Raw genomic sequence first — 18,323 nt, 5'->3', positions numbered from 1 at the left:
GTCCGCCCCCCCCTGGGGCGGGACTAAAAGTTCTGTGTATTGTGTAACAATTTTGCCTAGTTCTCCTAATGGCAGGCTAAACAACCCATTTAGTTACAGAGAGGAACTGTGTCGGTTGGTGAATATAAGAGAAATCAAATATTCTCTATGGTGCTTTTTCACATGTGAACACACAAAATGCTTGTAGCTAAACACCTGTAGCTCAGAAAAGTTTAAAACTTCTTTTGTAGCTCAAATTGGTCAGATTACAGCATTTTCTCATAGAATTGGATTAATGCGCACAAACAATACGCCCATTTTGTCACACATTTTTAACCACTTCCCACCCGGCCAATGCACATATACGGCCGGGTGGGAGCCGTCTAGTTCTGATAGGACGTTCAGGAACATCCTTCAGAAGGAGCGGGATCGTGCCCCCGATGTGCTCGTGTCACCTGGACACGGCGCATGTCAGATCGGCAGGAGGGCTCTGTGATTGGCCCTCCTGATCACATGACGGCCGTGTCCAATCACGCCCGTCATTTGATGTAAACAAACAGCCGGTTGGCTAGGCAATCGGCTCCTCCTCTCCTCACACAGAAGTGATCGCTGAGGAGAGGAGAGCAGATCGCTGCAGCCGGCTGATGATCAGCGAGTATGAGCTGTTTTTTACAGCTTTTTACTCACTGATTACCAGTCTAGTGTAAACACACAACACACCACACAGTATAAACACAGTCCCCACATATGTCCCCAAAACACACATGTCCTCAAATAATAAAAACACATGTCCCTAATAATAAAAACATGTCCCCCACATATGTCCCACTAAAATCACATGTCCCAATGATTATCTGTACACATATGTACGTGATCACCTGCACACATATGTACATGATCATTCGCGTACATATGTGTGTGATCATTTTTTTTTACCAAAAACGTAGCAAAATACATTTTGGCTTAAATTTATGACAAAATTTGATTTTATTGGATTTCTTTTAAAATAGAAAAAATATAAATATTTTTTTTCCCCAAATTTCCACTTTTGCGCTTATATCGCAAACAATTAAAAACGGAGTCGTGAATAAATACCACCAAAATAAAGCTCTATTTGTGCGAACAAAATGATAAAAATTTCATTTGGGTACAGTGTAGCATGACCACGCAATTGTCACTGAGAGCGCTAGAGCGACAAAAGCTGAAAATTGGGCTGGGAAGGAAGGGGGCGAAAGTGCCCTGTATTGAAGTGGTTAAGCCAATTTGTCACACAATAACAAACTATGTCATAGATGATACTGATTTCCATAGGCTAATGCAGAAATCCATTAAAACACAACTGCTGCAACAAAATGCACAAAAATGTACAGAAACGTGATGCTCAGGTGTGAATGCAGCCTTGTAGCAAATGTTAGGCAATCCTTCAGATAAACACCCCCCCCACCCACCCCATTTACAGAATCATTGATACCGATTAAAGTATATCTTTTCTCTGCAGTTGTTGACATGCTTCTAAAAGAAGGTTATTAGGATTCGATATTTTCAATATTTTCCAATGTGCTGGAAAAAGTATGTAGATCAGGAAAGGCAGAAGTACTCATCTGCAATCATATTCTGGATTAGTAACTCACAGTACTGAAGCCAGAGGACCAGCATGGCAACTGATCGTTTCAGAATAAGCCGCCAGCATTACCATCAGGACAAAAAAAAAAAAAAATTACCTATGCATAGGGAAAACCTAAAAACAGAATCTGTGGGGATACTTGAAACCTGAAGCTGAGGAACACTTGAACAATCCTGTTTTCTGTACTTGTGTATCAGCTCATAATGTGAACTGTTCTTCACTCTTGACTTAACATTTATAAGCATTTTTGTTCTCTGTTAAATTCATGGTGCTTTGCACAAAAACTTTTTATGTGTAAATATACTGACATTTATAAAGATTCTCTTTTTGCTCTTTACAATGCAAACAAAGCATCAGTATTTTGGCAATCTTTATTTAAATTAAAAGCAATTTTTTTTTTAAACGTACAATTTCTTCAGCAGCACCAAAAGAACACTGGTACATTTTATTGCAAAAATATATACCTTAAATGTACAATCCAACATGCCACGAACATCTAAATTACGTCATCCATGCTGGCCCCTTTTGCAGGTATAGTTATGCAATACATTTTTTGAAACCATTAAATGGATGGTTTTAGTTCCACTTAACGATTTACTGCTGTTCAGGGGCTCGGGGCTTCAACAAAATGGCAGCCTCCAGCAAGAAGAAACAGGAGCAATGCTGGAGGCAATTTACAGCACACAAATTTTGGTAGCATAATTATTAATGTGGAATGCACTTTCCTTTCTAAAATTATTTTTTTATTTTTTTTAATCAAGTTGTTATGGTTAAAGTTCAACTTTAAGGACAACTATAGCTGACTTGATATACGCTCATTGGTAGTGCAGTTAGTGATGGACTATTACATAAAGGAGATTTAGTAAGGCACTGTTGCATATGTAGCTTCCTCTGGCAAATGCCCAATGACTTGGCCTAACTTTCAATGATTACCACTTGCTGCATCTAGTGGTTAACAGTTGACAATAAACTAACAGTAGCAATTAAGTGTTTAATCTAATGCCAACCAAAATCTCCATGAAAAAGATAGGAATTTAAAACATGACTTGTGATCTGAAATACATTTGCTTTGTAGCATTATTAGACATTCCAGTTTTTAACATCCATTTAGACTTCATCTTCTGTATATATTTCATATCACGACCATGCTGAAGGGTACCACCTGTGTAAGCAACAGTTATAAAATTAATTTAGAATGATAAAACAATATATTTGCTAGAAAACTCAATTAGTCGGAAAAAAATAAAAAAATAAAAAAGGAACCCAAAAACAAAGCGCAATGTAATATTTTTCAAATGCAAACCTATATATAAATAAATATGTTCTTGCTTAGCAAAAACACAGGATCACTGTCTTCCATCCTCAAAGAATGGTGATCAGCCTTGTTTCCACAGGCAGGCTGCGGTTCTGTTGATCTCCAGAACACAGCAGAAGCGGGTCACCAGTGGTGTGGCCCAGACCCGAACGTGTCAGATCACTTACTGCAGAAGTATATCTACGTGGGGCAGTCGCAAAGTAGCATTAAACCTTTTTTTATATACCAAAACAAAAAACATTATACCTACCTGATCCGTGCTATGGTTTTGCACAGAGCAGCCCAGATCCTACTTCTCTGGGGTTCCAGGCAGCTTCGTCTTTGGCCCATGCCCCCAATGGAAGGCCACATTCCATAGGGGCACCTGTGCAGGCTCTCTCCAAGCCACCCAGTCTGTCTGCCCCCGCTCCCTTGTCACAGCATTTGAGTGACAGCAGCAAGAGCCAAGGACTGCTGCTGCTATCAATCTGCTCAATGAGGAGGGAGACCGCAGCAAGAACTGCTGCTCTTGTGCACATAACTGGATCAGATGGGAATCAGGTAATCAGGTAAGAATATGCGGGGGGGGGGGGGGCACGGGCTCCTGCATAGAATGCCTGAAAGGCAAGAAACCTTGAGGCTTTAGAACCACTTTAAATGCAGCAAAAGCTGCTCATATTGCTTTACGTTGCCAGTATCCAAATAGCTATTTTATTGCACTTTATACATGTCATTAGGTTTAGCCAGTTTCCAACTCCTGCTGTTGCAATAAAACTTACCAGTTCCCCCAGTCCATCCCAAAGCCCTGTACTGCTGTAAGACTCGGCCCACCGCTTTTTGGTTTTTGGATACAACCACGGCTCTGGACAATCCAAACTTTTGTTTGTAGTATCTCATTAATGAGCGATGACCAATCCTAGCACCTGTAAACAAAATGAATGTGTTCTGTTTAAAAGAATAAACTGCAGCATGTTACAAAACCAGTAGTTAAATGATCCGTTCAACCGCATAAAATGCTGTCATAATAAATCTCTAGGCAAAAACTTTTTTTTTTTTTTTTTTTTATAGATATGATGGGGAAAAGGGGAAATGGAATATGTGTTCTGGGAGCAACTAAGAGGGAAATTCCTCTCACATTGGAAACTGCTCTTTTGTTATCTCTGGGTCAGGAAGTGAAGGGTACTTTCCCCAATGGTACAAAGATAGAGAAAACCCAACAGAAGCATTAGACTTTCCTTACTCTAGCCAAAACTAAAACAAAAAAGTTTTTACTATACACTTTTAGGAAGCAGACAAACTTACCAACAATAGGCCTTACTAATCAATGGTCTTAGGCATCAATTTGCCTTGAGACCCACATTTGAACAGTGAAAATAGGCTTATCAAATTTATATATATATATATATATATATATATATATATATATATATATATATATATATATATATATATATATATATATATATATATATATATATATATATACATATACATATACATATACATATACATATACACACACACACACACATACATATATACACATTATATACATATACACACACACACACACACACACACACACACACACACACACACACACACACACACACACACACACACACACACACACACACACACAGCAATAGCTGGCCTTTATTCTTTTTAATACCCTCTTTCAAAGAGGGTAGTATATTTCTATGTTCAAGCAGTTGAAATAAAAAGGATTTTGGATTTGAACTCCACCATCTGTAAATTAAGCGTTGTGCGGATTGTTTAAAAGCCAATTTTTTTTTTCTTCACATCCATAAGAAAAATCGCAGCATGTTCACTTTAAAAGAAAACAAGGTCAGCTTATTCCAAAGCCTGCCTCCTACCCAGATGTCACCATCACCTATAGTAGGGGGCAGGTGCTGGGGGTCCAAGCAAAAGTATTTTCATTTCAGGTTTTTTTCAGCTTAGTTTTGTTTTTATTCAGGGGTACAACATGGGTTTCAGGAAAGAAATTTGCATTATTTCTCCATAAACACAGACAGCGATGACAGGGGAATCACTCCTGCTGAGAAATTGGGGTTTATTTACTTAAGGCAAATCCAGTTTGCACTACAAGTACAGTGCAATGCACTTGGAAATGCAGTCATTGTAGATCTAAGTGGGGACATGCAAGGAAAATAAAAAAAAAACACAGCATTTTTTTGCTTGTACATAATTAGAAGATAATATCAGCAGTTTCCCCCTCAGATCTAAAGTGACTGCACTTCCGCCACGAGAAGACAGTTATCGCTAGCGGCTATAGCAGCCGCAAGCGATAATCATACGAGAATCCAGCAGGCTGGTTGCACCCAACTTGATCGATCAATCAACTTGGCATTCAGCCTGTCCATTAACATTGTAAACCGTATATGGCCAGGCTTAGGTGAATGCCTATATAGGCCAGATTCAAAAGACATTAGTATACATGCATGTTTAACCACTTTCAGACCGGACCAATTTGCTGGTCAAAGACCAGACCACTTTTTGCGATTCGGCACTGCGTCGCTTTAACTGACAATTGCGCGGTCGTGCGACGTGGCTCCCAAACAAAAATTGACGTCCTTTTTTCCCCAACAAATAGAGCTTTCTTTTGGTGGTATTTGATCACCCCTGCGGTTTTTATTTTTTGCGCTATAAACAAAAATAGAGCCACAATTTTGAAAAAAAACGCATTTTTTTACTTTTTGTTATAATAAATATCCCCCAAAAATATATATATATATATATAAAAAAAAAAAAATTTCCCTCAGTTTAGGCCGATACGTATTCTTCTACATATTTTTGGCAAAAAAAAAAAAAAAAAAAAAAAAAATCGCAATAAGCGATTATTGATTGGTTTGCGCAAAAGTTATAGCGTTTACAAAATAGAGATAGTTTTATAGCATTTTTATTAATAATTTTTTATTATTAGTAATGGCGGCGATCAGCGATTTTTATTGTGACTGCAACATTATGGCGGACACATCGGACATTTTTGACACATTTTTGGGACCATTGTCATTTATACAGTAATCACTGCTATATAAATGCAGCGATTCCTGTGTAAATGACACTGGCAGTGAAGGGGTTAACCAGTGGGTGGCAGTGTAGGGGTTAAGTGTTCCTAAGGGCGTGTTACTAACTGTGGGGGGGTTGGGCTTTCATTTAGTGAACACTGATCTCTGCTCCAATCACATGGAGCAGAGATCAGCGTCACTAGTTGCTAGGCAGAATGGAGAAATGTTGTTTACAACGGCACCTCTCCATTCGGCCGCTCCGTGAGACGATCGCGGGGATGCCCGTGGCGATCAAGTCCGCGGGTCCAGCGACCGGACTCACGGGGGTCCCGACCAGCGTGGGGTCCCGATGGCAGGGCAGCAAATTTAAAGGGACGTACATGTACGCCCATTTGCCTGCCCGTGCCATTCTGTCGACGTACATCGTCGTGCGCTGGTCGGCAAGTGGTTAAGCATCAAAGAGGTGAGGTGGTCTGTCAGACTGCTTGCCTGAGCTTAGAGCTGTTGTCAGAGTTCCTACCTAATGGCATGTACAGACACCTCAGCTTTGTTAGCATATATTTTGGTCTTCAGAAGGACAGAAAAATATTGCAAAATGTCATTCAGTCGCTATTGGTCTCAAAATGGAAATAAACAGAGCAACAGGATTCATAGCAACGTTATTTTTATGTGCAGTCATGTGCATTTTACAAATATATTTGTAACTGTCAAATCACATAAAATAAAACTATTTGTGCTCAGTGGTAGCTTTGAAAAGGCTGATGACAAAAATCTAAGACTACACTTAACCATTAATTACATAACTGAGCTCGTTCTTGTAAAAAGTTGCTAAAATTCGTGTTACCACTGGTAGAACTGAGCTGTATCAACTGTGCAGGATATGCAAGCTTTTGGCAACATCCTATAAAAAAAACAAAAAAAAAAAAACACTGCTTTTTCAATTGCATTATCCAGCACAATTGCAAAGCATAACCGTGTAACCTTTTCCTCACAACTGCACTGTAAGAGTATAAATGTATATTCCTAATTAGAAATATTGTCACTGTACTGACAACTGCTATATAAACAATAAGAAAATGTGTTAAAGATACTAATCTACATCACAAAGAGCAATATTGAGCTGTTGCAGTGTTTTGAAGCCAGTATATAAAACGCATTTATTTCATTTCGTGCTATAATATATCAGCTCTTCCTCATGCCATCTTCTCCCCCTTTTCTCTAGATGTAGGTTTTATTCAACCTGAAATCAATAACTAATGTTACATCGCTGCTAAAATTAACCCTGCTTTAATTTTAAATCAATAGCTGGAGCTTTAGAAATCCTGCCTAGTCAGCTCATTCCACTGTTTGGCTTAGCACTGATCACTGGCACCAGTAAAGAGCACAGTATTAAGATCTAATGGTCTTCTATCCATAATCTCTCTATTTTATTTCTACTAGCCTTTTATGAAACACTGTATTGCAGACACACATATACAGTACGAGTATGTGTTCCTCATACAGATCATGTTTTCAAAATAAATAAATCAACAACCTCTGCAGGGAACAATCATGGCAATCGTATGGATGAAAAAGGTGCCAACGTGAAAATTTCTTGCCACCTATAGAAACCAACAGGCATCTTTGTTTAATTTTGAATCACAATTTGGGGAAAATTCACAGATTGGCAAAAACTGAGCCATAAAAATGTAGCCATTTCAAAATTTGCAAGCAGGCTGCTCCTCAATCCAGGCCACATTGCTGACATAGCTCAGATCCTCACAAAGTTTTCTGAAATGCTGGCTAATGGTTTAGCAAACCGCAACACAAATAACCAACTATTAAATTGGATCTACAGAGTCAAGGCACAAGCCATTGAACAGACCGTGGACTAAACAGTTCTAAGGGCGAACCAGAACACCAACTGTATCCAATCACTGCAGGAACTAGACACAGCATTGTCAAAAATGGATGACCTAGAGAACCGAAGCAGATGCTATAAGGGCCTTAAAGCCCCGTACACACAAGCGGACTTTTCAACATCCAAAGTCCGACGGACTGATTCCGTCAGACTATTCGATCGTGTGTGGGCTGCAACGGACTTTTGACTCGCCAAAGTCCGAAGGACTTTAGAATATGGAACATGCTTCAAATTTTTCCGAAGGAACTCCGCCGGACCCGGTCCCTTCGAAAAATTTGCTTGTGTGTATGCTATTCCGACGGACTAAAACCGACGCTAGGGCAGCTATTGGCTACTGGCTATGAACTTCCTTATTCGAATCCAGTCGTACGCCATCACGTTCGAATCCGTCGGAGTTTAGTGTGATTGTGTGTGGCCAAGTCCGCTCTGCCGAAAAGTCCGTCAGAACTCCGTCGGAACTCCGACGGAAGTCTGTCGGACATAAGTCCTCTCGTGTGTACGGGGCTTAACTCCCCGATAAAGAGACATACGGCATTTCAACATTACCATTCCCATGGTCTTGACGTCCTCCTGCTTTAAGAGACTCACTTCCCTGGAAACTTCAATCCAGTGTTCCTACATCACAGATTTCCCATCATTTATCTAGCAAATGCAAAAGTTAAAAAAAAAAAAAAAAAAAAAAAAAAAAAAGGGGGGGGGGGCTATTCTTTTCTCCAAAGGAGTGTACTTTTCTCATTCACAAACAATTAAGGATAGGGGAAGGGGGGCGCTACATCCTGGTCAAAGGACATATTGACAGCTGTCTATACATATTCAATTTCATATTATGCTCCGAATAAGGGTCAAGCAAAATTTCTCAGAGATGCCGGTTACCCTTTCTCCCCACTTTGAGGGTCAGCTGGTAGAGGGCAGCGACTCCAATATTGCGCTTGATCAGCTACTGGACAAAACGGCCATGGGAGCACCTCAGCTAAAAAGGCCCCCTAAACAAAGCCTACGCATAGCTCGACTTTTTCACTCATTGGGTTTGGTAGACATTTGGAGGGAGATGAATCCTTCCTTACGGAACTTCAGACATTGTTTGGCACCTCATAAAAGATACGAAATAATTGACCATGTGTTTCTCCCCACCCTAGACATCAGTACAGTATTGCAGGCCTCTATCCGAGACATAGCATGGTCAGATCATTCGTTAATTCTGTTGAAACGATGGTCCCCTCAATTTTGGGCCCGCAGCTGTGGAAACTCAAAGAATGCCTCCTGAGCGACCCGATTTGATGCACTATTTTAGGAAAGGAATTGCAGGAATTCTTCCTGTTGAATGATGTGGGTGATATATCCCCGGGAGCCTTATAGGGGCGCACATAGGGCAGTGATACACAGTAAGCTTATTCAATTAGCTTCTTCGTTAAAACAGGAGCGTCAGGTAGACATACACAAGCTCGAAAAGGATTTCAAATTACTTAGCAAAACTCAAACCCCACTCCCACTACGTTGGTTAAATTTCGACACAGCTAGGTTAGCTCTGAACCTAGCCCTCTTGGGCAGCAGAAAAAAAAAGTCTGAGATGGCAGGGAGCCCCCCCCCACACCCAAAAAGATAAAATAGGATCGCAAACTGTCCCCTAAATTCACAAAATTAGGTGCCTGAAGGGTGATATCACTCAAAATTCAAGTCGTATTATGGACACTTTCCACTATTCCAAACTGTATAGCGAGAATGAGGACCCTAGAGACCTGGACACCTTCCTGTAGGGGATCCCCCTTCCCACTCTAGCAGATAATCATCGCTCCCTTCTTGAATCGCCTATCCTGGAATCGGAGCTTTTGGAGGTTATCAAAGGGCTACAGACTGGGTTTGCCCCGGGACCGGATGGGTTTTCTAATTATTATAAGGCTTTCGCAAACATTCTTTCACCTTACATAGTCCAGCAAGTTAACGGTCTGAGGAAAGGCAAATAATTGGACCCTACAACTTACCTGACCATTTATCTCGGTTATACGAAAACAGGGCAAAGACCACAGTGAAGTGGGGAACTACAGGCCTATCTCACTGGTCATAATGACTTAAATTCTAGCAAAACTCTTATCCAATAGCTTAGCCTCTTTCATAGGTAATTATAGACAAAGACCAGGTGGGCAGGCAGGGTCCAGACCAGATAAAAAAAGCAATTGATGGGATCTCCCGTATGAAGTCAGGATAGGATGGGGGCTCTTCACAAGAGGGCTACTCACTTTTGCTAGACCTTCAGAAGACTTTGGTTTCTTTGTACTTCCTATTTACTATCTTGAACAGATGGGGATTCGGCCCTAATTTCACCAGTGCGCTAGAAGCCTTCTACTCTTGTCAATCTGCTCGGGTCAGAATGAATGGCATATTCACCATAACCTTTCCTTATAGCTAGAGGAACTAGGCAAGGGTGTCCACTGTCGCCTTCAATTTTCACTATAGAGAGACATTGGTCGCTGCCATTGGGAACCATCCTGATATCCATGGTGTCAGATGTCGTCCGTCTAACCATAAGTGTGCCCTTTTTGCGGATGATATCCTATTTGTCACCTCCCCCCTCATTTCAACGCCAAATATTCTAAAATTGCTTCATGATTTTGGTTAACATTAGTTAACATGTCTAAATCATAGGCCCTGAATGTTTCTATCCCCATGTGCTAGTTGAGCACCTGAAAGATCACTTTTCTTTCACATGCCATTATAAAACTATCCCTTATATTGGAATGAACTTGGTCATGTTGATTGATAAGCTGTATGGTATTAACTACACCGCTGGCTATAAGAAATGATCTACTGACCTATCACAGTCATCTCTAGGGCTCTCCTGGCTAGGCAGAGTCCACGTTGTCAAAATTACATTTCTACCCGGAATTGCAGCATAGACCACCTCATTTGGAGCGCCCCCAAATCCCTTCCGCCTATATTGTCCCCGTCTCTGTCTCACTCGACAGCCTTATGCGACTCCCTACATAAGCTCCCTAAAATTACTTCAGCGTGGCACCCTTTAGCACATATTTTTCACAACCCACGCTTTCCTACAGGTAACAATATACAAGCATTTCATTGGTGGACAGACAAGGGTTTATACAGGATAGGGCATTTCTTCAACTCTTCAGGTCCACTATCTTATAGCCACTGTGTGAGTAAACTGGAGATGCCCTTTTCGGAGAAGTTCCGCTACAAATTTCTCACTTTTTACACTAAATATGGGCGACAAAACCAAGTACATTAACTGTCACACCATATGAATGATGGTGTTCTAATATCACAGAGACGGGGGGGGGGGGGGAGGTATTTCTCCAATATACTCGACACTGGTGGAGTCCACTGAGAAAACATCTTATATGCTGGATTGGGAGCAGGATCTTAATTTTGAATGGAAGATAGACACTTGGCATTCTTGTTTTCAGTGTTCATTTAAGGGCATCCATAATATATCTCTGATGGAAGCTAACCTAAAAAAGTTATTTCCCGCTGGTATCTGGTATCCACTCGGCTTGCGAAAATGTATTCTATGGTCTCTCCTCTATGCTTTAGAGAATGTGGGCATATGGGCTCACTGATACATATCTTCTGGCAGTGCCCTAGAATCAGAGGGTTCTTAAACTCAATTTTCCACTTAATCCAAAGGCCGCGTACACACGAGAGGATTGTCCGTCCAACTAAGTCCGTCAGACAATCCGACAGACAGTCCGTCCTACTTTTGAATGAACGGACTTGACCACACACGATGAACAGACAGTCTGCTGAAAGCTTGCGCGATGACGTGTACAGCACGTACGACGGGACTAGAAATACGACGTCCAATACACTGCAATGCAACCTTCGGCCGTGTAAATCCTTTCTGAGCATGCGCCATACTTAGTCCGTCCAACTAGCCTACTCACGAGCGGACTGTCCGCTGAAACCAAAGTTTGACGGACTGTATTATGGAAATTCCGAAAGACTTAGTCCGCCAGACTGTCCGCTGAAAAAGTCCGCTGAAGCCCACACACGAGCGGACTGTCCGCTGAAACACGTTAAAATTACGATCGCTCGGGCCTGGAAGATCGATACTTTGGCAAAGCAAAAAATCTTGTGGATCATGGCACAAGAGAAAATGAGAAGCATTCTCCATAACTCTGTTGAGAAATACGAGCTAACCTGGGAGCCCTGGGCCACACATATGAAAGTAATACCCTTTAAACTCTGTATATGCCCTTTTTCTGCTTGTAATGAGCACCGAGTTCTGCCCTTCGGCACAGGTATGCATCTACCTTTCCATTGGTTGTACCTCTCCTATCTTCCCCTCTTATCTGTATGCTCTGGTCTTTTCTTCCCTTTTCTGTCCTCTCTGTCTCTTTATCAGTTCCTCTCCCCCCAGATCCCTTACGCAATTACTCATGGGCCTCTGGCTCTCACTTTGGATATTCTGGTTAATTTATAGGTGTAATTAACGGTGGGCTACTGTGACCTTATTGGGCCACTCAACTCTAACTTGGGGGTAGATCTCCTGTATTTATGGGGATTAGACTATTCAGCCATACAGGGCAGTATCCATAGATATTTACCCTTTAAGAATTAGTCTAAAGTTGAAGATGTTCAACCTGTTATCTTGGGTTATTTTTTTCCTTTTACTATGAATAGGAAGACATGTTGCCTACTAACACTCCTCAGTTGGGAACCTGAGGTCTCAACGGACCCTTTTCCTGTACGCATTGTCATTTGGTAGGTTATGTATACAATGCTTTGAACATATTTTACACCAAATGACTTTTGTTCCTCTGATCAATCCTTGCTGTTTTGTACACTAATTTTGTGATTTTATTGTAAGTATGGAAACCAATGCCACTTTTCTTTATGCATTGCTTGTTCATATCTTTGCTAAAAAAAAAAAAAAAAAAAAAATTTATCAGTAATTTATGCAAGATGATTTGGGGTCTACCAAAAAACATTCACTAAAATTCCAGTTTATGCGCTGGTTCACATCAGTGTGGTGTAATTTTGGTGCATGGCATTTTAGGCACATTTATCATGTTTTTTGGCTGCATTGCCACTGAAATCCATAGTGTGTGCTTTTCGATGACACGCAAAGACACACTTTTTTTACGCACCACATCTGAAATGTACATGGCTCACAGGTCTAAATGAAGCCTTAGGAGTGTGAAGGACTGTGAACCCCATCAAAAACACACACTTTCTGGATTCTTATAGAGTAACTTCACTTTTGTTGAGAAAAAAAAAAAAGACTAAGTTAGACTTACCGGTGACGGTATTTCTAAGAGCCTTTCAGGACAACCCCGGAGAGAGTGTAGCTCCACCTTGTCATTAGGAAACACATGCCCACTTTAAAAAAACACCTCCTCTTCCTCCATGGCTTCAGTTATTGTGGCCTTCCGACACTGGAAAACAAAGCACAGAAAGCACAACACCATGGTAGAACTTAATACATTTACTAAGCATAACCTAGGGAGGGAAGTAACGGTTGTCCTGAAAGGCTCTTAGAAATACCGTCACCGGTAAGTCTAACTTAGTCTTTCTCAAATCGCCTTTCAGGACAACCCCGGAGAGGATAACCGAGAAATTTACCCTAGGGCGGGACTACTGCCTGCAGTACCTTCCTGCCGAAGGCCTGATCTGCTGCAGACAGTAGATCTAACCGGTAGTGCCAGAGAAATGTTGAATAACTGGACCAAGTGGCAGCCTTGCAGATTTGTTCAGGCGTTGCACCGGCCCTTTCAGCCCAGGAAACTGCCGTGGATCTAGTAGAGTGGGCAGCAATACCTGAGGGAGGTATTTCTCCTTTTGCTTTATAGGCTTCTGTTATAGCCAACTTAAGCCACCTACCCAGCGTACTTTTAGAAGCTTTCTCCCCCTTGCGTGATCCAGAAAAAAAAAAAAAAATCACAAAAAGGGCGTTTGATTTTCTAAAATCTTTAGTCATTTTCAGAAACTGTAATAGACCCCTTCTCACATCCAATGTGTGAAAAACTTCCTCTCCTGCATTCGCTGGAGTTGCAGAGAATGTAGGTAACACTATTTCCTGCGATCGATGGAAAGCTGAGGATACTTTCGGTAGGAATGCTGGATCCGTCCTCAGTACCACCCTGTCCTGATAAACTCTAAGGAAGGGTTCTGTAATAGCTAGAGCTTGGAGCTCGCTGACTCTCCTGGCCGAGGTGATGGCCACCAAAAAGATTGTTTTTAAAACCACCTTCTGTAAAGAAGCTTCTTGTAAGGGTTCAAACGGTGCTCCCGAGAGACCCTGTAAAACTGTAGACAAATCCCAACTGGGAAAGTCTTTAAGGGCTACTGGTCTACTTCGAGCAAGAGCCCTAAAAAATCTAGAAATTAAAGTTTCTTTAGATAAAAGTCTTTTCAAAGAAAACTGATAAGGCAGCCACCTGAGTCTTCAGGGTACTGGCTGCGAGACCCTTCTCCATTCCTTCATGGAGAAACTCCAAGACGGACACCGTGCTCTTGACCTTGAGCTCTCTAGAACTGCACCAGGAGTTGAACTTTTTCCAGACTTTCATGTAAATTGCCTGTGTAACTGCCTTCCTGCTAGACAGCAGGGTCTTTACTACTTTATCTGAGAGACCTTTGGCTTTTAATAGGTCCTCCTCAGAAACCAGGCTGTTAGCTGTAGAAGTTCCACCTCTGGATGATTTACTGTCCCCTGGGATAACCTCCATGGGGGCTTCGAGGCTAGGTTTCGAAGACTCGCGAACCAAGGCCTTTTTGGCTAAAAAGGAGTGACTAGTATTAAGTCTGTCCCTTCTTCCCTGAACTTCCTCAGTACTAGTGGAATTAGAGGAAAGGGGGGAAAGGCGTAGCACAGCTGGTAATGCCAGGGGTGAGCCAATGCATCCAACCCTATTGCTGCATCTCCTCGGTGAAGAGAAAAGAATCTGTCCACCTTTGAGTTCTGCTGGCTGGCAAAAAGGTCTACCTGTGGAACCCCCCAGGCCTCGGAGATCATCAGGAACACTTCCTGATTCAGACTCCATTCTGCCTCTAGCAATTTGCGCCTGCTTAGGAGGTCCGCAAACAAATTCTGAGAGCCCTTCAGATGCACTGCCGATAGTGAGGCTGTGTTCTGCTCTGCCCAGGCTAACAACAGATTGGCCGACTCCATCAAGCTCCTGCTCCTGGTTCCCCCTTGCTTCATAATGTAGGTAACCGCTGTTGTGTTGTCTGACAACACCTGGACATGGTGGCCTCTCAAATTCTGCTGAAAGGCCACTAATCCCAGAAAGATCGCCTTCAACTCCCTCCAGTTGGATGATCTTTGAGCTTCCTGTTTGGACCAGACCCCCTGAGATGTCTGACCATCCAGGTGGGCTCCCCAGCCCCAGGCACTTGCGTCTGTAGTAAGGCGCTTGTCCACAGGAAAGGTCCACACCAGGCCCCTTGAGAGGTTTGCCTGGTCTCTCCACCACCAAAGAGCCCTTTTCGTCCTTGACTAAATTTTTTGCTGTTTTTCCAAAGGATCCTGATGGGACCAGCTTGACAGAACCTCCCTCTGAAGGGGTCTGGAATGGAACCTGGCCCACTGAACAGCCGGGATTGCTGCCGTAAGCAGGCCCAGAACTGCCATAGCCGCCCTGACTGAGACTGTCTGGTTGCTCTGTATCCGCTGTACAGCTAGCTGCAACTTTTCCTGTATTTCCAGCGGCAGGAAAATTTTCTGGAGAATCGAATTTAACGTATACCCCAGAAATTTCATTTCCTGTGAGGGGGTCAGGATTGACGTCTCTAGATTTAGAAGCCATCCCAGGCCCTTGAGGTGAGACTGGGCCCTCTGGAGATTGACTAGGACCTGCTCCCTGGAGTCTGCAAAAAAACAAAAGGTCATCCAGATAAGGGACGACTGGAATCCCCTTCAACTTCAGGGGCTCCAAAGCCTCTGCCATAATCTTCGTAAAGACCCTGGGAGAGGACGAGAGTCCGAATGGCAGAGCCCTGAATTGGAGGTGCCATACCGAACTCCCCACCTTCAATGCCAGGCGCAGGAACTGCTGCAATGCCTGATGAATGGGTATATGAAGGTAGGCATCCCTTAGATCCAGGGATGCCATGAAGCATTCTGGGGTCAACAACTTTGTGATGGAGAAAATTGTATCCATCCTGAAATGTTTGTACCGAATAAACCTGTTCAGAACTTTCAGATTCAGGATTAAACGGTACTTCCCTGAGGGTTTTTTCACCAGAAAAATATGTGAGTAAAAACCCCTGCCCTGCTGGTTTACTGGGACTTGAATCAGAACCTCTTGCTGTATCAGCTCCTGTAACAAAAGCTTCATTGCAGAGGCCTTCTCCTGATCCCTTGGCAATGTTGTCACATAAAACCTGCTCGGGGGTGGTTCTGAAAATTCCAACCTGTACCCCTGATCGACAATACTCTTCACGAACAGATTTGGAGACAGCCTGTCCCATTGTTCGCGAAAAGCTGACAGTCTCCTCCCCACTGGGGAAATATTGTCACTTGCTCTTAGGGGACTGCTCTGGGGGAGATCTAAAGAGGACTCCACCCTTGCCTTTGCCCTTCTGTGAACCCCATCTGCTCTTGCGATCCTGGTCTTTTTTATGGGACTGCTGAAAAGCACGAAAAATTTTTGGCAACCTGCTTTTTCTTAGCTGGAAAAGCCTTTTTATCGGCTGTCCTATCCAGCACAGACTCTAAATCGGGTCCAAAGAGCAAGTCACCCGAGAAGGGTAGACCACACAGTTTGACCTTAGAAGCAGTGTCCCCAGACCATGTTTTCAGCCAAACTGCTCTCCTGGCTGAATTTACAAGAGCCGAAGACCTAGCGGCCAGTTTAACCGATTCTGCTGATGCAGCCGCCATATATTTGACTGCATTCAGGATCAGTGGAAAGGACTCTAAGAGATCCTTGCGGGGAGTCCCCGCTTCAATATGGCTCTTCAGCTTCTCTACCCAACATTCCAGATTCCTGGCCACTACCGTAGCTGCCATAGCTGGCTTTAGACTAACTGACGCAGCATCCCAAGCCTTTTTAAGGATGGAGTCAGCTTTTTTGTCCATTGGGTCTTTAAGGATCCCCATATCCTCAAAGGCTAGATCCGTTCGTCTGGATACCTGCGAGAAAGCTGCATTGACTCTGGGCTTTTTGTTCCAAACCTCTGAGTCTTTATCTTCGAAGGGAAACCTTCTCTTGAGAGCTTTAGAGAAGAAAGGGGCTTTTTCTGGGTCCTTCCACTCCTTTCTCACCGAATCTGAGAGGACCCTGTGGACTGGAAAAACTCTCCGTTTTGTTTCGTCCAACCCCTGGTACATTTTGTCATGAATTGACAGTTGTACTTTTTCTTCTTGAATTTATAGAGTAGTGTAGATTGCTTTAAGAATGTCATCTACTTCCTCTAGTGATAGCTTGTATTTAGAGCCCCTGCTATCTTCTTCCTCTTCCTCCTCCTCAGAATCCCTGAAGGAGATGAGAGTACTACCCCCTTCGTCTCCAGAATCCTCGGTATCCACCTGTCTGGACGACGACGCCCTGGGGCTGGGCGGCAAGTTCTGAGGCTCGGTCTGTGCGGGAGGGTTTTGTATCAGGATGGACCTGACTGAACTCAAGGAGTTTGTCAGCTCTTTAACGGAAGAAAACAAATCCTTATATTGTTGGGATGTTTCCTCTTCCACCAATTCTCTGATACAATTTCTGCACATTGCCTTCTGCCACGAATCTCTGAGGGGGGTCTTGCAAGAAGGACATTTTCTCTGACCTGGTCTAGCTTTTCCTAGTGATTTTTCCTGAAACGACATGCAGGTTTAACTCACTAAAAGCTCTCAACAACCAGTTGCTTAACACCAAGCCAGTGCAGAGACCCACCACCAAACAGACCACTAGTGAGACCCCAGAACTAGGCTGCAAAAGGTCAGAGCGAAGTCACCTCTGACCTGCAGCGACAGGCCCCCAAGAGGGGGGAACAGACAAAGACATAGCCCAACAGTGAAGCAGAGGGTGCCAGTGCACCTTACGTACCTGGGCTGGACCGGTGCTAGGGGCGCCCGTCTCCGCCATAGCTGGCTTACACTCCTCCATCGCTTGAGTAAGGCAGCTATCACAAACAGCTCCGTCATTATTTCAAATTTTCCCGGCCGCCGCGTCATCAGGGCTGGCCAGAAGCGGAAGCACGCGGTCACCTGACCCGCCCCATGATCCCTGCGTTCCAGGCGCTTGAACCACGGCGCCACGCCACGGCGCCACGCCACGTCACCGTAAACGACGCCGCCGCCCGGGACCCGGCGCCGAAAACGGAGCCACGCCGCTGACCTGCAGCGACCTCCGCCAGCGACAGAGCCCTCCCTGCGCTAACCAGCGGACACCGGGCACCCGACGCCGGCACTCTGATGGTCCTTACTCCCGTGAGATGGCGGGACCAGGAGCTCCAGGAGTCCTCTCCCACTGGAGATGCTGCTGGGGGGTCAAAAGAAGAAACGACCTGTAACGAAAGGTAAGCCTTACTCCCCTGCAGAGAGTGTAGCTC

The 18,323-nt window shown here is 43.4% G+C and overlaps 1 protein-coding gene across 2 annotated transcripts in view; it reads right to left on the bottom strand.

Annotated features, from left to right (window-relative positions):
* Positions 1–1,960: 1,960 nt before the first annotated feature.
* ZNF622 (zinc finger protein 622) overlaps positions 1,961–18,323 on the bottom strand; it is a 32,582-nt gene continuing 16,219 nt past the window's right edge. For both annotated transcript variants that reach the window (XM_077492022.1, XM_077492023.1), the window contains exons 6-7: positions 3,677–3,820; positions 1,961–2,765 (exon numbers count right to left, since the gene is read on the bottom strand). In XM_077492022.1, coding sequence (XP_077348148.1) covers positions 2,638–2,765; positions 3,677–3,820 — 272 coding nt within the window. In that variant the 3' untranslated portion in view covers positions 1,961–2,637. The remainder of the gene's footprint in view (positions 2,766–3,676; positions 3,821–18,323) is intronic.

The sequence above is a fragment of the Lithobates pipiens genome, unplaced genomic scaffold, assembly GCF_037356315.1.
Source record: "Lithobates pipiens isolate NorthernLeopardFrog02 unplaced genomic scaffold, aLitPip1_a1.2 Scaffold_19, whole genome shotgun sequence".
NCBI classification, from domain to species: domain Eukaryota; kingdom Metazoa; phylum Chordata; class Amphibia; order Anura; family Ranidae; genus Lithobates; species Lithobates pipiens.
The sequence above is the reverse complement of the archived record's forward strand: the minus strand, read 5'-3'. Positions and strand labels throughout refer to the sequence as shown.